This window comes from Chlamydomonas reinhardtii, chromosome 9 (genome assembly GCF_000002595.2).
Source record: "Chlamydomonas reinhardtii strain CC-503 cw92 mt+ chromosome 9, whole genome shotgun sequence".
Taxonomy (NCBI): domain Eukaryota; kingdom Viridiplantae; phylum Chlorophyta; class Chlorophyceae; order Chlamydomonadales; family Chlamydomonadaceae; genus Chlamydomonas; species Chlamydomonas reinhardtii.
The window spans coordinates 2,585,332-2,607,879 of record NC_057012.1 but is presented as its reverse complement, the minus strand read 5'-3'; the positions used below and the strand labels follow the sequence as shown (position 1 = coordinate 2,607,879).

The 22,548-nt window shown below is 65.9% G+C and overlaps 5 protein-coding genes across 6 annotated transcripts; 3 read left to right on the top strand and 2 right to left on the bottom strand.

Annotated features, from left to right (window-relative positions):
* The first annotated feature begins 10 nt into the window (after positions 1-10).
* On the top strand, positions 11-5,426 carry CHLRE_09g390350v5 (uncharacterized protein). Its single transcript, XM_043065543.1, has 9 exons — positions 11-547; positions 900-996; positions 1,152-1,266; positions 1,785-1,964; positions 2,369-2,557; positions 2,815-2,902; positions 3,110-3,199; positions 3,396-3,517; positions 3,791-5,426. The coding sequence occupies exons 1-9, from the start codon at positions 110-112 to the stop codon at positions 4,500-4,502; spliced, it is 2,031 nt and encodes a 676-aa protein (XP_042921007.1). The 5' UTR covers positions 11-109; the 3' UTR covers positions 4,503-5,426.
* Positions 5,427-5,690: 264 nt separating this feature from the next.
* On the top strand, positions 5,691-8,386 carry CHLRE_09g390400v5 (uncharacterized protein). The gene is made up of 3 exons (XM_043065547.1): positions 5,691-6,511; positions 6,702-6,860; positions 7,226-8,386. Exons 1-3 carry the CDS (start codon positions 5,831-5,833, stop codon positions 7,928-7,930), a joined length of 1,545 nt encoding a protein of 514 aa, XP_042921006.1. The 5' UTR covers positions 5,691-5,830; the 3' UTR covers positions 7,931-8,386.
* Positions 8,387-9,850: 1,464 nt separating this feature from the next.
* On the top strand, positions 9,851-14,207 carry CHLRE_09g390450v5 (uncharacterized protein). Its single transcript, XM_043065549.1, has 7 exons — positions 9,851-10,431; positions 10,816-11,338; positions 11,599-11,915; positions 12,113-12,467; positions 12,566-12,829; positions 13,044-13,415; positions 13,700-14,207. The coding sequence occupies exons 1-7, from the start codon at positions 10,004-10,006 to the stop codon at positions 13,898-13,900; spliced, it is 2,460 nt and encodes an 819-aa protein (XP_042921005.1). The 5' UTR covers positions 9,851-10,003; the 3' UTR covers positions 13,901-14,207.
* A 41-nt stretch (positions 14,208-14,248) lies between these two features.
* Positions 14,249-18,200, bottom strand: CHLRE_09g390500v5 (uncharacterized protein). The gene is made up of 2 exons (XM_043065551.1): positions 15,794-18,200; positions 14,249-15,474 (listed from the first exon to the last, which is right to left on the bottom strand). Exons 1-2 carry the CDS (start codon positions 17,963-17,965, stop codon positions 15,079-15,081), a joined length of 2,568 nt encoding a protein of 855 aa, XP_042921004.1. The 5' UTR covers positions 17,966-18,200; the 3' UTR covers positions 14,249-15,078.
* Positions 18,201-18,256: 56 nt separating this feature from the next.
* Positions 18,257-22,548, bottom strand: CHLRE_09g390550v5 (uncharacterized protein). 2 transcript variants are annotated; one of them, XM_043065554.1, is made up of 6 exons: positions 22,483-22,548; positions 22,081-22,190; positions 21,875-21,950; positions 21,298-21,387; positions 19,250-19,371; positions 18,257-18,710 (listed from the first exon to the last, which is right to left on the bottom strand). In XM_043065554.1, exons 2-6 carry the CDS (start codon positions 22,083-22,085, stop codon positions 18,467-18,469), a joined length of 537 nt encoding a protein of 178 aa, XP_042921003.1. In that variant the 5' UTR covers positions 22,086-22,190; positions 22,483-22,548; the 3' UTR covers positions 18,257-18,466. The 2 variants fall into 2 exon arrangements, with proteins under 2 accessions (XP_042921003.1, XP_042921002.1); XM_043065555.1 differs by lacking the exon at positions 21,875-21,950 and having other exon boundaries at positions 22,103-22,190.

Genomic DNA, 22,548 nt, shown 5'->3' with positions numbered 1-22,548 from the left:
CTACATATTCATCTTACGTGACATGATTTCTATCGCGCGAGCCTGAAACGCGAGAAACCTTGCAAGAGGTTGACAGCCACACTAGTTGTCACCGCCATCTGCTACGATAATGAAGTGTTACGATGCTTCTTGTGGCATAAAAGTCATCTTGTTGCTGCTCGCCTGGGTGATATGCGGAGAGGCTGCAGCCCTGCCTCCCGGTGCCAGCGCTGACTATATCCTGGATGATGCTGTCAAAAGCTATAACAACAGCGAGTCTCTTCCTGTCGAGCTGAAGCGGATACGCGACCTGTCGCTACAACTGCTCCAGCGACTGACCGCTGACGGCAAATTAGCTGGCGCCGCTGAGCTGGCACAAATTGCAAGCTCTGACAAGCAATATGTGTCGACGCTAGATGCGGCAAGGCGCGTGGCGGAGGAGCGGCCCACCCTGCCCGTCCTCGCACGCCGCATTCTCTTTGCCCAGCTGCTGCTGAAGTATCTGGAGCAGGGGAAAGCGTCCCTGAACGACCAGCAGGAGCAGGAGATATTTGAACTCGCCAAGGGGGTAAGTGGGCATGCGGGGGGCAGGCAGGGTAAGCGTCTGGGCTACGAAAGCTGGGGCCTTGGGGAGGCTTTGGGGGTGGGGTTGGGGTGGGAGTGTGTGTGGAGTGGGCGTTTGGGGCAAGGTGTGGGCGCGCGCACCAGTAGCTTGCCTGCAAGGGATAGCACATGTAGCCGTTCGCTGGTGCGCTCGCTGTCGCCACAAGGTACGGTGTTACGGCAGCTCCCCCTCCATCGCCTGCGCCAGACTGCCACCAGTGCCTCGCCCCCATACTACCGCCGGCTTTCTCTCGCTCCCCCCCTCCTCCCCCCCGCTCCTCACCATCCTCCGCCTCCCCTCATCCTCCCCCCTGCAGTTCTACTCGCTCCACGTGGCGGGTGTGGTGCGGCGGGGGCTGCTCGAGTACCTGCACATCAGCAAGAGCGGCGGAACCAGTTTCAGCACCGCAGCAAGTAAGCCGCCGCTCGCCAACCCCATGACCTTCTTCGTCGCTCAACATGCACCCAAACGCACACACACACATATACTTACGCCGTTTACCAAACACTCTTGCTACCGTATTCGTGTCGCCGCTCCATCACCTCGGCCGCCTCCGCCGCCACCACAGAGCAGAACAGGTGCCGCCAGCCGGGCGGCATCGGGCAGCTGGAGACGCTGGGCGACCTGCCGCGCTGGATCAACCTGACCGCCTTTGAGGAGGCCACCGGCTCAGCACACGTCATGTGGGTGTGTGGGCGTGTGTGTGTGTGGGTGTGGGTGCGTATGTGCGGGTGGGGCTGCCCCTCGGAGAGCTGCCTGGAGGTGGTGGGTGGGTGGGCGGCGGAGGGCTGGGGGGAGTGCTGGGAAGAAACGAGCGGGGCACAGGTAGAGGCATTAGTTGCAAGTGATAATACTTATGGGATGGGGGCCAAGGCGTCGTGGAGCAGCAGGGCGAGCGGCGCCGGCGGCTCGGTGGCGCGGAGGGCTGGGGGCGGCATTGGGGTGGCGCTAGCGCGCATCGCCTGGTGTGTTGGCAGCCTGCATGCACACACTCGCTGTGCCGGACCTCTCTCCATGTGCCCTAACCGCCAACTGCCGACGCTCACACTCACACACACGCTCACACTCACACACACGCTCACACACGCTCACACACACTCACACGGGCGTGCTTCGTTTTGTTGTTTTAAAACACACACACACACACACATTGCCCCCATTGTTGTTATTTAACACACACACATCCCCCCCCCATGTGCAGGTGGGCGGCGTACGGCCAGGTGCAGCGCGACACCGCCTCGCCCGGCTGCTCCCGCCGCGAGCGCTACGTGCGCGGCCAGCGATACAACTACGTGTCCAACGAGTACACGCTGCACGGCGGGCTGGGCGACATGGGCCGCACGCACGTGTGCCCGCAGATGGTCAACGTGGTCACGCTCAGGTGACAGGGGCGGGGCGGCAGGCAGGGCGTGGAGGGAGGGAGCGGGGTGCGGGGGGGCGGGGGCCCGTTGGTTTGCCTGAGCCCAAAGAAACGGGGGGTAAAGGGGCGAGAGGTGGACGGGCCCGGTTTTTTGGATACCGTAAGTTGCTCGTTTTGGGGGGACCGGCACGCCTGCAATGCGCGCAGCTGCCTGTTTGCATTGTTTGCCAGTTGTCACACCATCAACACCGTCCTTGGGTGCCTGCTTAGCGCTTGTGGACACCGCTATACCGTAGTGCTGGCGGCGGGGCCTGAACCGGGCATTGCACCACGCGTTGTGCCGCCGCCCCCCCCCCACACCCACTCCACACGCCGCGCCTAACCCCACCCTGTCACGTGGCCGCCGCCCTCTAATATTAACACAGGCACCCGCTCCGGCGCCTGGAGTCCCACCTGCACTACATGCTGCCCTTCATCCGCCGCACCGTGCGCCGCAACGGCGAGGGCGAGGGCGGCGAGAGCGGCGACGCCGTGTTCCAGCGCGTGTTCTGCTCCGGCGACCCGGGCGTGTGGGAGCGCGTGGCGCCGCCCGTGGCGGACAACTACAACGTCAGGTGAGCGGGAGGGAGGGACGGGTGTTAGGCAAGGGGGCGGTGCGGGTTTGTGCCGGGACGGGGGGAGGAAGGGATGGGGAGGGTTTGAGGTGGGTTTGCACACACGCAGCATGTGGCCGATCGCCCCACCGGCAGTGCCGTGTGTGCCTGCCACTGCGGCTGTAGCACCCAGAGCCTCTTCACGCGCTCCTCACGCCCCACGCCTCGCGACGCACCTCACCTCATGACGCACCTCACCTCACCCGGGGCCGGCGCAGGTCGTTCCTGGGCGAGAGCGGCTTCCACACGCCGCTGGGCGGCATTGGCGACCAGCACGTGGCCGTGGCGAGGAACAACCTCCTGCAGGTGGGGGCGGCCGGGTCGTAAGTGTGTGTGTGTGTGTGTGTGTGTGTGTGTGTGTGTGTGTGTGTGTGTGTGCGTGTTTAAACGGCGCCAACGCCTACATGTAGAACCACATTACTGGATGCGGTGTAATCCATTCCCACCACCACCCACCCACCTCACCTCCCCCTCCTCCCCCCCCTCCCTCCCTCCCACACCCATGCTGCGCAGTTTGACCTGGTTCTGGATCTGGACGCGGGCCAGGACGCCTCGGCGCTACTCATGAGCCAGGGGCTGGGCTGGGGAACCACCCTGTCAGAGGTGAGGAAGCAGGAGGCAGCTGGGGGGGGCAGCCGGGGGGGGGTCAGCTGGGGAGGGAGCGATGCAGAGGAGCAGGGCCAGGGGGTCAGCTGGGGAGGAGCAGGGGCGGGAGCGATGGAGGGATACCGTCATTGACACACGCATCAAGGGAACGAGCGCTGTGTGCATGCGTGTATGTGTATTGGCCTTCCTGCAGGTGCACTCCCGCGCTGGCGACCGCGTGTCGTCCAAGCACGGCTTCGACCAGGCCGCCGACTGCCCGCGTGAGGGGCTGGCGGAGCTGCTGCCGCGCCAGCAGCCCGACATGCAGCTCTACAGGTGAGGGGGTGGGAAGTGCGTGAGTGTGTGTTTGGGACAACGAAGCGGAAACAGACCCGCCCAAATGCCGTAGTTACCCCTGTGTGTGTGTGTGTGTGTGTGTGTGTGTGTGTGTGTGTGTGTGTGTGTGTGTCGAAGGCGTCCCTACGCATGCGCGCCGCAGCTCACGGCGCGGCAACTCGCCAGGGTTACATGACCACATACGTACGGGACACGATGCATGCACGATACACACACACGCCCCTCTCCCCTTCCTTCACCCCCCCCCCGCAGCACCGGCCGCACCATCAGCCTGCTGGACCGACTGGTGCTGGCGGCGGCGGCGGCGGCGGGCAGCCAGCCGTACGCGGTGGCGGCGGAGGTGGAGGCGGCGATGGACGCGGCGGAGGGCGGCGGCGGCGGCGGCGGCTCGCGGGGTACACTGTTGTCGTCGTCGTCGGCGGCGCAGCAGCAGCAGCGGAGCATCAGTGCGGCGGACGTCAGCTGCGGGCTGCTGGGGTACCTCGAGGGCCCGGCGCCGCGCCCGCCGCTGATGAGTGATGACTATGAGGAGGAGCGGGCGGAGCGGAAGAAGGAGGAGGAAGAGGAGGGGGAGGGGGAGGAGGAGGAGGGGGAGGGGCAGGAGGAGGAGGGAAAGGAGCGGGAAGAGGAGGAGGAGGGAGAGGAGAAGGCGGGAGAGAAGGAGGAGGCAGAAGTGGAGGAAGAGGAGGAGGCGGAGGCAGATGAGGAGGAGGAGGGTGATGCTGTTGAGGAGGAGGAGGAGGAGGCAGATGAGGAGGAGGAGGAGGAGGAGGTGGAGGAGGAGGTGGAGGAGGCTAGCGACGAAGGGGAGGAGGAGGCAAGCCCCAAGCTGGCGAAGTGGGATGGTGAGGCTCTTTCAGAGGAGGGCGACGGAGACGGAGACGGAGGCCAGGCCGAGGACGCGGAGCTTCACAGAGCCCAGCTTCGGCGCCTGGTGGGCGGGCGAAAGGCCATGATATTCTAGTGAGTAGGTGTTGCGGTTTTCTTGGCGGGGGTGCGCGTGTCTGCGGCAGCCTCTGTAGTGCGGTACTTCGCAGCATGCATGCAAAGCGCTTGCAAACAAGCATAACGTGTGTGTGCGGCCATGTGTTATTTTGATTGCCACTGCTGCTGTAGGTTCTGAGCGTTTCACTTTGAATCGTTCAATGGGACGTGCCGTGGTGTGGGGTACGCATGCATGTGAAAGGTCTAGGTAGCAGACCATAGGGGATGTACGGGTTCCTTTGCTGCTTCTTGACAGGGTGGAAACCCCTTTTTCATTTGCTTTATATTGGTGGCTTCCTAAGTATGGTTGTGGCTTTGGCATGGCAGGCAGGGTTGTCACGACCTGACATGGGCCCTGCAGAACACCAAAGTACGGTACTCGTGAGGTTTTGTTGCGCGGGTATCGGAATTGAGAGTTTGTACGCACGGTTTGTATGGTTGATGAGGAATGCTGTGCTTACCTGGACGGCGCTGACCGCCGGACATCGGACAGGAATCGTGAAGTGCGGCCCGTTTCGGGGGTGAGCCCCCAGAGCAACTACCGGCATGTAATCTCCGCGCGGACTGGCCGGGTTAAGCAGGGTCAAGTAACACAGACCCTGGTGTGAATGTGACACCGCAAGAAGGGGCGATGATGGACAGTGAGGGACCCCTCACAGATACTGGCCCTCGTGTGTCAGGTCGCCTTGCAATGAACCAACGCTCACCGTGACAGCGCTCTGGCAGCACGAGGGCGCGGGCTCGGGCGCAACTGGTAGACGAAACAACCGGGGACGTTTACAACGACAATTTACACCCCAGAGCACAGCTTGCGTGCGCCCTGGCGTCGCCTTCCGTTGTGTCAAGATTGAGATTTGCGAGGCAAGCCGGGTGCAAAGGCTCGGGAGGCAAGAGCCGGGAAATGACCGCCAGCGTGTGTGTATGTGTGTGTGTGTGTGTGTGTGTGTGTGTGTGTGTGTGTGTGTGTGTGTGTGTGTGTGTGTGTGTGTGTGTGTGTGTGTGTGGGTGGGTGTGTGGGTGTGTGGGTGGGTGGGTGGGGGGGGGGGGGGGTCATCGGGGCCATCGGGCGGGAAGTCTAGATTGGGATAGCGGTGCGCAGCATGGATCTTACTACATGCATGCATTATTACCGGTACCAGCTATTTGCGCACTGATAGCTCAATCGACAACGTCAGAAATAGTGAACCTTGCTGCGCGACGCCCGACGATCTGACAAAGACCATTAAAGCCCAATTAGCACCTCTGTCGGCAAATCTCGAACGTTAATATGCAGTAAGCAGCTCCTGCCAGCGTGAAGCCCGCGAAGAGATGCTGACATCAACGCAAGCGTTATGCGCCGCACCGTCGGTCCGGCGCAAACGGGACGTGCTGTGCCCTAAGGCCCCAAATTCCACCAGCGCTCAACGAGCGCCCGGGGCACTCGCTCGCGGGCGGCTGGCCAGAGCCTCCGCCACCCGCCGGACCCCACCGCCCCCGCCCCCCCTGCCCGGGCCCCCGCTCCCCCTGCCCGAGGGGCTCCACCCAAGCGCCCTGGTTGACGCGCTGTGTGCGGCCTGCTGCGTCGCGCTACTCGCCACCTCGGCAGCGCGGCGACGCGCAGCCAACCAGCACGAACAGCAGCAGCAGCAGCAGCAGGTGCAGCAAGGGCAGCAGCGGCGCGACAGCGGCAGGGCCGCAGTGGTGGCGGCGCCGGCTCCGCCGCCGCTGCCAGCGACGTCGCTGTTTGACACGCCCGGTCTGGCTGGGGAGGCGGTGGTGGCGTGTGTGCTGATGTCGGCTGTCAGCAACTTGTTGTTCAAGACGTCACGCCCGGCTGGCGGCGCCTCACTCGGCAGCGCGCGCAGCGCCGGCAGTGCCAGTGGCGGCGGCGGCGGTGGCGGTGCGGCGGTGGCGGCGGAGGCGGCGGCGCGTCTGGCCCGACTGGAGGCTGTGACCGACAAGCAAATGGCGGAGTTCAGCGCGGCGCTGCGGCAGATCGACAAGCTGCAGGTGCGAGGCGTGAGTGTGTGGATGTTGATGTATTTGTGTTAGTGGAATGTGCCCGTGCTGTTTGTGGCTGTATGTGTGCTTGTGTGCTTCCATGGGTGCGCGCGTATGAGAATACCGTGTGCTTTGCTTTCTTTTGTTGGGAGTGGTGGAAACACGCACCCCCCGCCGCGCGGCCCCCTTCACCCCGCAGGTCCGCACCCGGCTGGTGGGGGGCGACCTGCGGCGGCCCATTGGCTCGCTGCAGGCTGCCAGTGCGGAGCAGGCGGCGGTGCTGACGCGGCTGGCGGCTGAGCAGGAGGCGCTGAGGGGGCAGCTGCGGGACACACAGGCTCTGCTGGCGGCGCTGCAGGTGAGCGTGTGCGTGTGATACTGGAGGTGGTGGTGGTGGTGGTGGTGGGCTTGTTCAGGACTTGGTGGCGCGTGTGCGGTTGACGTTGTGGTTTGGTGTGGGGAGGAGGGCAGGCTCTGGTGCTGCTGGTGGGGTGTCATGACAGAGCGCACACAGGAAGGGAACAGACAGGAACTTCCATGTAATGCGGCGGTGTGTGTGTGTGTGTGTGTGTGTGTGTGTGTGTGTTTGCGTGTGTCTGTGTGTGTGTGCGTGTGCCTCTGGCTGTCGAAGGCTTTTCCGCCCTGATCACGGCTCGCGGCAGTCCTCTCAGTCTCAGACACGCAGCCAATCCCACCCCACCCACATGCCCTCACGCGCCGCAGGGTCTGGCAGCCAAGCAGTTCGCGGTCACGGTGGACGCCATCAAGCAGCTGCGGACCCAACTGGCCGCCACCAACCCCACCACCGCCACCAGCCCCACCACCGCCACCACCGCCGCCACAGCCACAGCCAGCAGGGCGGCAGCACAGGCGGGCAAGCCCGCCGCGCCCAAGCCCGCCCGGAGCCATGCCGCCGCCACCCCTGCCGCGGCTGCCGGGTCGGGCCCGGCACCCCACCACCCCGCAGACCCGTGGGCCCGGGCACCGCCGGGTGCGACCACAGCCGCGGCTACGGCGGCGGCTGCGGGTGCGGCTGGGGGGTTTGCTGCCACTGGCGCGGGTGCGGGTGCGGCTACGGGTGCGGGTGCTGCAGGCGCAGGCGCAGGCGCAGGCGCCCCGAGTCTTGCTACCGTGGGTTCGGCCGCACGTGTGGCTCCGCACGTGGCGCCATCCCGCCTGTCGGTCTCCGTCGCGCCCACGCCCACGCCCAGCCCTACGGGACACAGCGCCGGCCACAGCTCCAGCTCCAGCCGCCGTAGGGATGGCTCCGGCGTCGGCACCGGCAGCGCCGGCGTCAGGCCTGGCAGCTCTGGTGTTAGCACTGGAGGCACCGTCAGCTTCCGTGCAGCTCCGCCAGGGACTGATGCCGCTGCTGCAGAGGCCGCGGCCCGCGGCGGCGGCGCCACGGCTAGTGGAGGCGGCGGCTGAGGTGGCGGCGGCGGCGCCAGGCCGGGGGACGCCGGCGGCAGAGGGTGGCGCCGCTGGGGGTGTAGCGCGTGCATTAGCGGCGCGGTGGCAGTTCGCCGTGGTCGATGAGGGGCTTGAAGACATGATCTGGGCTGAGCAACTCCCGGGATCTTGCAGTACCTGGGAGTTAGTTCCAGACACGCTCGGCGTGCGTCCTACGCCCCATGCATCTTTCCAATTCGCCTGTGCTTGTGTTTTCTGATCGTGGGCCTGTTTGTTACATGCGAGAATGCGATGGCGATCGGGCATAGGCGTCGGGGATGGGCATGGTTGGTGGTACGGTGTTGCGGTAGCTGGCAAGTCGGTTGGCTAGCCGCGATTTCGGAGGTGATGCGTGTCGCAGCCAGCCGAGACCACATAATGCCATCATGCGGGAGATAATGCATATGCGCATCCCATATGGGGGCAGTCTCGCGCGGCATGCACATGCGGGCAAGGTGTGCACAGGGCCTGTACTTGACGCAACCTGCCGACCGTCATGAAGCTTCCATGCAAAGAAAGTATGTGAATGGTGCTGCGTGAAGGTGCCGACCGCGTTTCAGAGGGTTCCAGCAACTATCCGTAATCTGTCGCTAACCTCCATCCCGAGCGCGCCCAGAAAGCAATTATAAGGTCCGCCCTGCAATACGGTGGGTGTAACTATACAGCATAACATACTTATCAGCATACGCCCCCAGCCCTCGCGAAACAAACTCTATCGCCCCTCCACTGAGACCGACAACCATGTGCTTCCAGACGACGTGCGCCTCTTGCAAGAAGCCCACCTGGTCAGGCTGTGGCAAGCATATCGATTCGGTAAGAGGGTATGGGGTGGCTGGTGGGACTCTGCCTCCAGGAATGCTCGATGACCGAGCCTGCGCAAATGTGCCGCTCGACTGACCCCGGGCTCGGCGGGCCCGCCCATGATGCTGACCAGCCACTTTTCTGTTTGTGCCGCCTTGCCCCCTCGCAGGCTCTGGCCTCCGTCAAGCTCGACGACCGGTGCCCTTGCAAAGCACGAACCCAGGCGGAGCAGGATGCCGAGACACGCTGAGACCCTGGTGAGTTCCGTGCCTGGGCTGTAGCGCATCCGTGTACCATTCTTGCGATCAGATCTGGTGTCTGCACCTGTAACACAGCGTTGCTTTATTTCCGTACATGCTACGTTGTGTTGACTGGCAACCTCCCGCCCATTCCCTACCTTGCCTGCGCTGCAGACGCATGCGCCGTGCTGGTGCTTCCGAGGGAAGCCATGTGTTCCTGAGCATGAGCGATAAGCTATGCAGAGTTGGGTAGTAGCACGCTGCGGTGGTCTTCAGGCCCTGCTGTCGTGCGTGCCCCACTGCTGATGTTGAGTTTGGGGCGTCACCTCGGAGATGTTTCGCTTATGTTTGTGTTTTGCATAAAGTTTTGATCTTCCCGCTGCAATGCGGGCCGAGTCAGTTTTCATTATTATAGCATAAACCGGGTGCCCCTTCAACTGGCAAGTCGACGTTAGGTACCCGGCTTGTGATACCGCACATCTGCGTATCCCGCTTGTAACACACCAGTGACTTGCTGCTCGCCTCCGTCGGGGTCCCCTTAATACCATCTGGTGCGTGGGGAGGGGGGCGTGTGCCTGGGGAGGGCGGTGGTCGCAGTGGGAAAGCGGGAATGGCAGTTCAGGACCAGGACCAGGGTTGCACCGCAGCAGCAAGGAACTCTGTGCCAGCCCAATCACAGACCCCGCTATTATTGTGGCGCCAGCCAGTTAGCACAGTATGGCAGCGAGCGGGGTGAAGGGAGACCGACGCACAAGTCGGGAACAACTGGGAAAGCGGTTTGTGCGGTCATTCGGCGTGCACCCCGGAATGACCGCTCCCGTCTATTAAGGTTTATTCTAACACTACACGATACAACTATGTATTTCCTGTCACTGTGACGTTCATAAAGCTCGTTCTGGCGAGTCTTTGCCGGTCAACTGGGTCAACGACCCAAGTAAAGCAAGAAAGCACCCACACCTCAACATGCTAACAATTGTTTGAAGTGAATAGCAAACACAAATTCATCAGAGGAATGGTCGTCCTTAGCGCGTTCCCTGTGAACGCGTCGCCACTGCTTGACACCGGCGACTTCGCGGACTGCCGAATCGTGTTTGTGGATGCAAATGCCCCAGCAGACGACGTGAACGCGTCTTCCGCGCTTCAATTGCCGGCGTCGTCACCAGCCAAGGCGCCAGCAAACCCTGGTCGCTCGGCACCGCCCTCTCCCGGGCCCCGACTCGCGACGGGCGTGGCACGCAACATCCTCAGCCCCAAGCCCAAAATCTGGCTCGGGCAGTTCCCCCAGCCCGCCACCTCGCGGACAGGAGCTGGTGTAGAGGCGCCGTCGCGGCCAGCGGGCCCGCAACCGCTGCTGGTCGTGCCGGGTCACCGGGTTGTGCTGGCTGCTGCCAGCCCCCTGTTTCGACAGCAGCTGGCGACACAGGCTGACGCCATCATCCGGTGTGTGTGTGTGTGTGTGTGTGTGTGTGTGTGTGTGTGTGTGTATGTGTGTGTGTGTGTGTGTGTGTGTGTGTGTGTGTGTGTGTGTGTGTGTGTGTGTGTGTGTGTGTGTGTGTGTTTCCAAGCAGATTATGGTCTCAGCAGCAGCATAGCTGGTGCGGGTTGGGCGCACTGGCATGGCATACAAAGCCCCTTCCCAGTCCTCCCAGTCCTCCCAGCTCTCCAGCTGACCTGTCCCACTACCCACCCGCCCCTGCCCCACTACCACCTCACCCACACTCACACCACACCGCCCACTATGCCAACACATACTACTCCTCCCTCCCCTCCGTCCTTCACATGAGCGGCTAAAACCCCTTCCCCCACTCTGAACCCTGCACGCAGCCTGCGCGACCGCACCTCACTGCCGGCCGCGCAGCAGCTCCTGCTGGCGCACGTCTACGGCCGCCCCCTGGACTGGCCCGCCCTCACCCCCACCACCCTAGCCCAGCTCCTCGTGCTGTCCGCCGACCACGCCCTGCCGGCCCTGCAGCAGGCCGCAGCCGCACGCCTGCTGCACCTACTCGCCGCCAAGCGCCCCGTTGGCGGCCCCGGGCCCGCCGTCGCGGCCGCCGCCGCCGGCGTCAACACGCCGCTGCAGCGGCCGCCCTGCGGGCCCTCGCCTCTGGAGGGCGGCGCCGGCACCGCACTGCCCGCGCCGCCGCCGGCGGCGGCGGCGCCGCCGGCAGGAGCAGCAGCCGTGGTTTGTACGGCGCTGCAGGAGGTGCACTCCGTGTATGTGGAGGCGATCGCGGCGGTGGTGGGGCTGCCGACTGACGTGGCGGGCGCCGGCGCGTGTGTGGGCCTGGCGGCGGCGGCTCGGGTGCTGCTGCTGGATGCGCTGCAGGACTTTGAGGCGGCCTGGCAGGTGGGGGGGGGCGGGGGCGGGAGTGGAGGGGAGGTGTTGGAAACAAGGGGGGGGGGAAGTTTTTGCCCGAGCCCATCGAGTAGGTCCCGATTCAGGTGAGTTGTGGCCCAATCCAGCTTGCGAGGCAGTGGGATTGTTATAAGGACGGGGTGTACGAACCTGGGCAGCAGGGTGAGCGAGCTTAGAAGACAGAATCCCCCTACCTCCGCCCCTGTTGCCTGCGACTGCGGCCCCACTGGTGGTGCGGTGCCCTGCTGCAGGTGCCCTCCCTGCGGCGCGCCTTCCTGGGTCTGCCGCTGCCCGCCGCCCTGGAGGTGCTGGCCAGCCCCGCCCTGGCCGTCAGCTGCGAGGGCGTGGTGGCGCTGGCGGCCCTGGCGTACGAGGCCACTCGCACCCAGCGGGCCGTGGAGGCGGCGGCGGCGGCGGCGGGGGAGGCTGGGGCTGCGGATGGGGGTGGTGGTGGAGGTGTTGGGGATGGGGGTGGTGTGTTGAGGCCGCTGGACACGTGTGAGCAGTTGGCGCTGTACGGCTGTGTGCGGTGGCACCTGCTGCACATCGACGGCCGCACACACGAGTGGTGGGTGGGGCACAGGGAGGGGTGGGGCGCAGGGTAGGGTGGGGCCGGGTGGGGCGGGGCGGGTGTGGTGGATCTTGGTGGGGCGGGGGAGCAGCCACATGGGGAGGCCGTGTTAGAACCGCATGGGCCGGCCGTTGGTCTCGGCCTTCAGCTTTCTCCACGGCGTGTAAGCACATCTCCCCGTGACGTCACGACAGGAACTCCTTCCTCAAGAACGCCGTACAGCGTGCGCCGCACCTGCAGCGCCTGTTGGAGCACGGCACAGCCGCCAGCGGCACCGGCGGCGCCGTCGCCGCCGCCACCGGCGGCGTCGGGCTCGCGCCCCACGCCGCCGCCGTGCCCGAGCTGGCGGCCGCCGCCGCCGCCTGCGGCCCCTACGCCGCCGCCGCCTCGCTCCTGGACCTGTCGCAGCTGACTCAGAGCCTGCTGTACACGCGGCAGATGCGGGCGGAGGGCGGTACGGGCGCGGCGGCGCATCTGCCGTACATGGCGCGGCGGGCGGGCCCGCGGCCGCGGCCCACGGGCCACCTGCAGACGGCGGTGCACCTGCAGGTGGGGGGCGTGCGGGCGAGCAAGGGGGTGTGTTGGTGTCATGGGGCCGCGCATGCCGTTCCGCGCTCACTTGAATGATATAAATCATGCACACGCAGATGGACGTGCCATATGTGGTGCTGCGAGAGGCCGTGGCGCGGGTGCAAGCCCGCATGGAGCAGCAGGAGCGGCAGCGCCGACTGCTAGAGCGGCAGCAGCAGCAGCAGCAGCAGCACACCAAAGGAGGAGGAGGCGGGGGCGGTGTACCGGCTGCTACAGCCGCCGCGCTGCCGCTGGCTGTAGCCCCTGTGGCGGCTGTGGCAGTGGAGGAGGACCTGGTGGGAAGCGAGCTGGTGTTCCATGCCGGGTACTGGTGGCAGATGGTGCGTGGTGGTGTGGGTGTGTGGGGATACGTGTGTGTGTATGTGTGGTGGGGGAGATGTTCAGACTTCGGGTTTCAGGCCTTCCACCAAGCCTCCTGTGCACCATCTCTCACACACATGCGGTACACACACATACATACATACGGAACACACACACACACACACACACACACACACACACACACACCACACACACACGCGCGCGCGCGCGCAGGTGGTGTCGCTAGGGCCGCTGTGTCGCTACCGCATGGCTCTGGCCGGCCCCTCAGCCGCGGCGCCCCCCGCCAGTGGCTCGGCAGCCGTGGCCCGAAACACACCGTCTGCCCTGGCGGCGGCGGCGGCGGCCGTCGCCCACGATACCGACACACGTCTGGTTTGCTTCGTGGGGGTGCGGCCGCTGCTACTGCTGACGGAGGCGGAGGTGGAGGCGGCGGCGGGGCGCGGCGTTCCCAGCGGCTGGGCGGGCGAGGGTGGGTGTGGTGGTGAGGGTGAGGGTGGAGAGGCGGATGGCGTGGCGGCGGTGGCTGCGGGCGCAGCAGTGGCGGCACGGCTGCTTCCGTCCACTGTGTATGTGGAGCAGTTTGAGGTGGGTGGGTTGGGTGGGTGGGGTAGGTAGGTGGGAGGCGCTGCTCTTACTTGCGGTGAGGGGGTCAACAGTGCGTGCGGGGAGTCAGCTGTCACACGGCGTCGCTGAGGCATTTGTGCAAGGGTCCACATACACAGGTCCGGTCGAGGGAGCAAACACACACACACACGCACGCACGCACATACATACACATACACACACACGCACACACACACACACACACACACACACACACACACATACACACACATTTACACCTGCCCACCCGCTGTGCCCACCCTCAGGTGTGGAACGAGCGCGACCTGCCTCAGGGCCGGGCTGCGCTGGGCCCCACGGCCTTCGCGCGGGCGGGCGGGTTCAAGGGCACCCTGACGCTGTTCGCGCTGGGGGCGGCGGCGCTGACCAGCGAGGCCTACTGGGCCAAGGCCGTGAGCGGACCGGAGGGGGCGCTGAGGGTGCGGGCGCGAGTGGCGGGCGTGCACTGAGGCGCGTGCGGGTCTGGAGGGGTGTGGGGCGGAGGGGGAGGGGGAGGGTTCTTTTTGTAGCCACATCCGTCGGGTATTTCGGGTGGCGGAAAGGCCTGAAGCTGGTCGGGAGCTGCTGCTACCCCTGTGCCGCTTTCCCACAGCGCGGAGGCCGGGAGGGCTGAAGCTGGTCGGGGGGGGGGGGCTGCTGCTGCTGCCGCTGTGCACAATGGATTACTAGATATATGCGCCGTATGTTGGTGCGGACCGAAGCGCGTTTAAAGAAGGTGAGCATGACAATCAATGAATACTGTAATGTGTGGCTGTGTGTGGCACGAGAGCCCACTGTGCCCTGCACGTCCCCCTCCAGCTTCTACGCGAGGCAAGTCGCATCCGCAATCAGCGCCTCCATCTGCCGCTGGGCTCACCAGTCGTCCCACCCTGCCGTACACAGCCACACCATCAAACGCAACATGTCAGCCGCCACAAACCATAATAGGCAAGTTAAGGAAGTACGACAAAGCGGTATGTACTTGTGGCGGTGCTGTACAGTTCATACGGTACACCCCATATTCATACATTCATACATGCTCCAGCCGTCCAGCGGCCCCACGGGGCACGGGCGCCATCCGCCAGACCTGCAACCGCACCAAGGACTCTTGCAGACAAAGACGGAGCCGCTGACCTGCATGCGGGCTGCTGCCCGGCATGAGCCCGCGCCCGCCGCCGTACCGGCAGTCACACCGCGCGCGCCTGCCTCGCCGCCGCCTCATTAAATGAGACACTGACCTGCAGTTCAGTGGCTCACCGCCAGTCGCCAGTGGCGGGCATTGCTGCCGCAGCGGTCTGGCGCAGCAGCCGCTGATGCTGCTGGCTGGTGCTGGCTGGTGCGGTGCCGCTGTTGTGGATTGCTGCTACAGCCGCTGGTGCAACCGGGGCTGGGGCTGCTGCAGGTGCGGGGGCCGCCTGTTCCCCGCCGGGAGCTTTGGCTGCCTGCCCTCGGCCCCGCAGCCCCCGCTGCCAGCCCTTCTGGCACTCACAGCTGCAGAATGTATAAATACATGCTTCATCACCATAGCCGCAGATCATGCCGCGTGTGTCAAACTCCAGCTCGCTCCCTCGTTCCCACCCCAACAACGAAGCCTCTACATCAACGCTCACGACATCAGTACCGCCTTCTGTCACACCTGAACGCTGTCCTACAAGCCCATGAACTCACGCATGGGCGGCTGCACCACCAACTCCCTGCGCGCCTGCACCGCCAGTGCCGCCAGCCGCCGCAGGGCCTGCACATCAACACACCCGGCACCACCGGGCGATGCCACCTGCTCGCCTGCCGCCGCCCTCGCCTCCGCCCGGCCATCACACGACACCCCCGGCCCCGCGCCCTGTCCTGCCGCCGCCGCCATCCCGGCGGCGCCACGACCCCCGTCGGCCCCGGACGGCTGCTGTGCGCGCCGCCGCCTGCGCCTCGTGCGCCGCTGACCACCAGTGTAACATGCACCAGCCGCGCCGCCGCCCCCACCGCCGCCAACGGCCTCTGCGCCGCCTGACAGTCCGTTGAGGCTCCGGCAGTCCCACACCTCCTGCAGCGCCTGTGCGGGGGTTGGTAGGTTCCGGAGGGGGTGGGCACGTGCGCAGCAGCAGTGAGCCAGCGCGCTCACGATGAGCGAGGCCCCAAAGCACACACGCACGGACCACCCCACGTCCCGACCGCTTACTTGCCGACAGGCTCCACTCGCCCCGCCCCCCTGCCCGCCGCCGACCCGTGTCCTGCATTCCCCAGCCCTTGAGCCCCCCGCCAGCCCCTTCCAGCCCCTTCCAGCCCCTTCCTGAGCCCCTCTCCGCCCCTTCCTGAGCCCCTCTCAGCCCCTTCCTGAGCCCCTCTCCGCCCCTCTCATCCGCCGCCCTCACCAAGGTCACCATGCAGCTCCAGGGGCTCAGGTGCGCCGCCAGCCGCCCCTTCAGCGTCACGCCCACGTGCCGCGCCTCCAAGCCGCCCGGACCCCGGCCGCCCGCCGCCGCCGCCGCCGCCGCCGCCGCCGCCGCCGCCGCCGCCGCCAAGCTCGCCGCGTCCTCGGCCGTCCGACAGCCCACCACGGCAGTCGCGGCCGCGGGCACCGCACTGAGCTGGCCCATCAACCACACTCTGGTACTCAACGCCAATACCTCTGCCATGGCAGCCACAAACCCCGCCGCCCCCGCCGCCTGCGCCGCCCCTGCCGCCCCAGCTGCTCCTGCTGCCCCTGCTGCCGCCGCCCCAGCTGCTGCCGCCATCGCCGGCTCGAGCTCCCGCCGCATGTCTCCGAGGCCGCGGCCTAGCGCGGCGCGCAGCCAGTCGCCCAGCGCCCGCATGCCGCCGGTGCCGCTGTGCTGCAGCTGCTGCACCAGCGGCCCCCGCAGCACCAAGAAGTGCTCTTGCTGCGGCAGCAAGCAATGCGTCCTGTCCTCATCAGGCCGAGCACGCCGCGCCAACTCATGCGCCGCCGCCGCTCCCGCCGACGCGCCGCCGTCCTCGCCCGGCGCAGCGCCGGCCGCCCACAGCAGCTGCGCCGCCCGAGCCAGCACCCACTCCGCCGACGGCACAGGCAGGTCCGCCGCTTGCACCACCTCCGCCGCTGCGGCCGCGGCCGCCGCCGCCGCCGCCTGCCCAGCAGCGTCCGGCCGCGGCGGCCCGAGCCGCACCTGCAAATCAAACCACTCGGAGTCCTCACCGCTGCCGCCGCCGCTGCCGCCGCCGCTGCCGCCGCCGCTGCCGCCGCCGCTGCCGCCCGAGTGCAGGACGCCCGGCACGCCGACCAGACTCCCCACCGCCTGAAGCGCGCGCGAGAGCTCATCGCCCGCCTCCGCCTCCGCCTCCGCCTCCGCCTCCGCCTCCGCCTCCGCCTCCGCCTCCGCCTCCACCTCCGCCTCCGCCTCCGCCGCCGGCGGCGGCGTCCGGCAGGGGCGGCCTGCCGTGGCGCGCTGGACCAGGTCCGTCACCCTCAGCACCCCCAGCTCCTTCCGCTCACACAGCGCCAGCAGCCTCGCCAGCGGCCTCCTCGGCTGCGTCAGGTAGCGCAGCAGCTCGCGGCACCGGTCCGCCACATAGCCCAGCTTGAGGAACGGCAGCTGTGCCTGCCGCGTCGCCGCCAGGCGAGGCAGCAGCGCCGCCGCCAGGAAGTCCAGCCCCGCCGCCGCCTCGCCCTCTGCACGCCCCACCTCCACGCCCACCACCGCGCCGCCCTCGAAGCTGATGACAACATCCGCAAGCTCAGACGTCGGCGCCAGCCGCTGCGTATCGCGAGCAGCGCCTCCGCCTGCGCCTCCGCCTGCTACGGCTGCGCCTGCTGTGCCTGCTGCGGCTGCGCCGCGGTTGTTGCTGCCGCTGCTGCGGTTGTTGTCACTACCGGCGATTGGCCTCAGCCGGCCTGCTAGCTGCTTGAGGCGCAGGCAGCGCAGCCCGGGCGGCGCGTGTGTCAGCAGCCAGCGCAGGGCCCCCAGCTGCTCCACATGCTCCGGGTGCAGCCGCGACAGCGTCGCCGCGTCGGCTTCGTCTCGTGGAAAGCCCTGCTCGCGGGTCCAGGCCGACAGCCGGCGTGGCGAGCCGGGCTGTGTTTGGCTGCCCTGCTGCTGCCAATGGTGCGCGCCGAGCTCGATGTGGGTCAGCTGTCGGATCTGGGTCAGCGCGCGTGCGTCCTCGAGGAGCAGCGGCCCGCATTGGGGCTCCACCTTTAGGTGTGTGAGGCCGCTGCCGTCCAACGCCCCGCATCCGGGCAACCAGGAGTTGAAGGGAAGCAGCAGCGTGGTCAGGCGCGGCAAGGCTGCCGCTAGCGCGGCGTAGGCAGCGCGGGGGTTACCCACATCGCCCGAGGTGCGGTGCCAGCAGAGCAGCGCGAGCTCGCGGATGTGGGTCAGCCTGCCCGACAGCACAGCGGCGCAGCTGACGAGCGAGGGAAGGCCCCAGAGGTCGGCGAACAGGTGGAGCGAGGTGACGCCCGACGCGACGTTCGCGCCAACTCCATACATGCACATGGTTGCGAGCAGCGGCGGCCAGGGCATGAGGGCCGGGTGCACGTCGTCTTCAAGCTCGACTTCATCATCCATGTGGTGCGGCAACGCCGGGCTGGACCGGAGGTTGACGTGGAGCGTAGTGCAGCGGGCGAAGCGCGCCAGGGGCGAGGCATGGCCAGGGCGCCAATCGGTCAACCGCCGCGGCCACACGCGGAGGGCTACGCAATCGATGTGGCTATCGATTACGTCCCGAAGCATCCTGCACGCCGCGCGGCCTCCTCCAAGAGAGCCTCCAATGGAGCAGCCAAGGTAGGTCGGGTTGCGGAACATTTTGCTCAGTGTGCGCGTGTCCAGGTGCCGTAGCACGTCCAGGAGCGTTGGGGCAGGAGACCAATCTACATTTTGAGCAGCTGGCGAGCTGCTGCCCTGGTCATGCGCGCCTGGGCTAGCACCGCTCGACATTGCTGTGTGCCGAGTGCCTAGCCGAATGCTAGTCTATAATTGCAAGCGCTGTGTTTCTACCTCTCTATGAAATACAATGTAATTCCGCAGTGAGTAAGTCCAGTCTTTCAACACACGCCGCTCTGCCTGTCATTACCGCATGTGACGTCCATCGGTATCGCTTCCTTTCCCGTTGTCGCGCCGCCTGCTTCTCCCCAGGATGCCGCAGTCGGCACCAGCCGCCCCCTCCTCTGCACCGCCCTCTTTGCCTTCAGCACCCTCTACCGCTCCCTCTCGCTCGCCACGTGCCGCAGCAGCGACGCCCTCCGGCGTCTGCCCCGCCTGTCTCGCCAGGTCCAAGAACACCACATCGAGGAAGCTCAGCACGCGACCCAGCCTGCATGCGCACGCACACACACAAACACACACACACACGCACAGGACGGAGGTCACTTGGTTGTGGCCGTGAAATGTAAATGAGCCAGTGAAAAGGCATGGACGCAAGCTGCACACAGGTGTCAGTCTCCCCTGCGCACACGCCCTGTTGTGTGATGCCCCACCCGCCACTGGTCCACGCCCCATCAAAAGAGCTCCTGACCCAACCGGTCCGCCGACAGCACAAAACCCGCACCACAAATTGCTGACAACCCCAACCACAGCAACCACATAGAATATGGGCATCGGCCGCACAGCACTCAAACCCTGAAACCCCCATCTCAAGTATGGCGCCCATGGCACCCCCCCTCACGTTCCTCGTGCCCACCCCCCTCCCGTGCCCCCCTCCGCGGAACTTTATCATCTAAAGACTTACTCACTCCGTTCTCCATCAACGGCTGGATGGGCTTTCAGATGATGACGGATCTTACGGTATTCGTTGGGATCGGGCACATTACCCCGCCCCCGCCACCGCCCCCGCCACCGGCCCCACTCCCTCACCTGTAGAGCTGCATGTCGGGCTGCTGGCGCGGCAGCAGCTCCGCCAGCCCCTCACGCGGGCAGTCGGCGGCCTGGTCGAAGCCGTGCTTGGAGGTGACCCGCTGGGAGGTGCGCGCCCGCACCTGCGTGCGTGCGTGTTCTTGTTTGTGTGTGTGTGTGTGTGTGTGTGTGCGCGCGCGTGTGTGTGTGTGTGTTAAAAAACGAAACGAAAGCCCGCCCAGACGACGCCGGAGTGTGTGTGTGTGTGTGTGTGTGTGTGTGTGTGTGTGTGTGTGACTACGGTTTCCACGGTTATTCTGCCAGATCACGTGAATCGTGTATCTGGTATAACCAACGACAGGGCTCTCAATCGAGGGCTGCCGTGACCTGGCGTTTCCCCGGCAGAGCGCAAACAGCTCTGGAGTCCACAGGGTAACGCACTCCGACCCTTCACCGCGCCAGTAACCCTTGCGGAATTACTACCGGTGTAACAACCTCAGACCCAGCGGGCGAGCTACATCTTAAGACCACGCGGGCAGAAAACAAAAAAACAGCAAACATAACAAAACACGCAGCACGCAGCACACGACAGCACGCGATAGCACGACCACAGTGGCTGTGGGGCTGAGAGAGAGAGTGCGTGTGTGTGTATGAGAGAGAGAGTGCGGGTGCGCGGGCGCGGGCGCGTAGTGATCCGGGTGGTGGTGGTGGTGGTGGTGCCGGTTGTTGTGGACTCGTGGACTTGTGAACCGGTCGGCGGTCGTGCAGTGGGTACCGTACACAAGTGCACGTGCAAGCAGGAGGCATTTGCAGTGCCGTGTCTATGTCCCCCATGGTGGGCTGTCTGATGGTGCTGGGACTGCTTTACTGGGCTCGGGCACATAACCTTGCCGCCTATACACATACATACACACACACACACACACACACACACACACACACACACACACACACACACACACACACACACACACACACACACACACACACACACACACACACACACACCGTAACTGCGCACGCGTGTTTGGCGGCTTTGTTCCGTTTGTTTTGTGTTTAACACACACACACACACACAAACACACACACACACACACACACACACACAGAGTGTTTCGGGTTTCACCGATGCGGCCATTGCGGCCGCGTGCTTGCCTCGCATCGGTGCCGCCGTGGAGTGGGGAGCGGGGGGCCAGCCCCCGCCAGCCCACGGCGCCCACACACACACACACACACACACATGCACATGGGGTTCCGGCCCCGTGCCTCGTCGTGCGCGATCAGCGTCTCCATAACCGCCGCCCGCCACGGAAGCCCATGCAGCCTAGCGATATTTGTCTCTTCGTTGCCTCTGACTCGCCCCCCTTTTCCGGGCATTCGTGTAGTTAGTGGGATGCGTGTTAGGTCGCTAGGTAGCATGCCTGTTGCACGCCGCCCCTCTTCACCGTTGCCATTTTGCATGCCCGTGACACTTCTGTGCTGCCGCCCTATGCTTTTACTTCTCTCTCTCGCTTATAGGTAAGACTGGCTATGGACCGTGGACGAGACACCGGGGATTAGGCGTGCCCGGTAAACGTTGTAGCGCGTCGCCGACGCGGAGCATGGCAGCGCATGCGGGCGCACCTCGGAGACGAGGCTGAATGCCAAACGCCCGGGTAGGGGGTTCCAGGCAACATATGCGGGTGAGTATACTCAAGGTGACAACTGGGGCAACATCGACAAACGCGGAGCTCGGTAACCGGCGTCGGTATTTGTTGGTAACTGCGCGCGCGTGTATGGCGGAATTTTGTTCCGTTTGATTCTTTGTTTAACACACACACACACACACACACACACACACACACACACGCACGCACGCACGCACATGCAAGCTCGGCCTCTCAGCCGCGGGCTTCGTGCCCCCGGCCCCCCGCACTTCCTCCGGGTCCCATTCCAGGGGTCGCCGTCTCCAGGCCCTGCCCCCAGCTGCCCCCTGCTCCTCCCCAGCTGCCCCCCTGGCCCTGCTCCTCTGCATCGCTCCCTCCCCAGCTGCCCCCCAGCTGCCGCCCAGCTGCCTCCTGCTTCCTCACCTCTGACAGGGTGGTGCCCCAGCCCAGCCCCTGGCTCATGAGTAGCGCCGAGGCGTCCTGGCCCGCGTCCAGGTCCAGAACCAGGTCAAACTGCAGCATGTGTATGGGAGGGAGGGGGGCCCGGGGGAGGTGAGGTGGGGAAAGGTGGGTGGGTGGTTGTGTGAGGTGGGGAAAGGTGGAGGTTCGACCTACGCCAAACGACACGAACCAGTCAGGGCACGGCGGCACTCCTTGCCTAGGTCACTCCTGCCTGCAGCTGCCAGCCTTGGAGGGGGGCTGCCAGCCCCCACACCCCAAGGTGGAGGGTCTGCAATGGACACACGGATGTACACACGGATGGAACTCTGATACCCCACCTCGCACCTGCACCTCGCACCTGCACCTGCACCCTCACCCTCACCCGCACCCACCCCCCGCCCGCCCACCTGCACCAGCAGCGACCTCGCCCGCTCCAGGTGCGGCCGCCCTATGCCGCCCACCCCATCCCCCGCACCCGCCCACCTGCACCAGCAGCGACCTCGCCCGCTCCAGGTGCGGCCGCCCTATGCCGCCCACCCCATCCCCCGCACCCGCCCACCTGCACCAGCAGCGACCTCGCCCGCTCCAGGTGCGGCCGCCCTATGCCGCCCACCCCATCCCCCGCACCCGCCCACCTGCACCAGCAGCGACCTCGCCCGCTCCAGGTGCGGCCGCCCTATGCCGCCCACCCCATCCCCCGCACCCGCCCACCTGCACCAGCAGCGACCTCGCCCGCTCCAGGTGCGGCCGCCCTATGCCGCCCACCCCATCCCCCGCACCCGCCCACCTGCACCAGCAGCGACCTCGCCCGCTCCAGGTGCGGCCGCCCTATGGCGCCCACCGGGCTGTGGAAGGCGGCCTCGCCCACAAACGACCTGGGGGCCGGGCAGCAGGCAGGTGTGCGTACGAGTGCGGGTCTTTAAGAATTGTGTGTTTGTGTTTGTGTTTGTGTTTGTGAGTGTGTGTGTGTGTGTGCTGTAGAGCAGTGCAAAGGGCTGTGGGCATGCGCCATCCAGTGCGCCCACACCCGGGCCCAAGCCCATACCCGCCATTGCATACCTGAGGCCCGCCCCTCCCCTCCTTGCGCCCCGCCCCGCCCCGCCTCGCCTCGCCGCGCCCCGCCCCGCCCCCTTCCCTCCCCTTCCTCCCCCCGTTCCTCCTGCACACCTGACGTTGTAGTTGTCCGCCACTGCTGGCGCCACGCGCTCCCACACGCCCGGCCGGCCGCTGCAG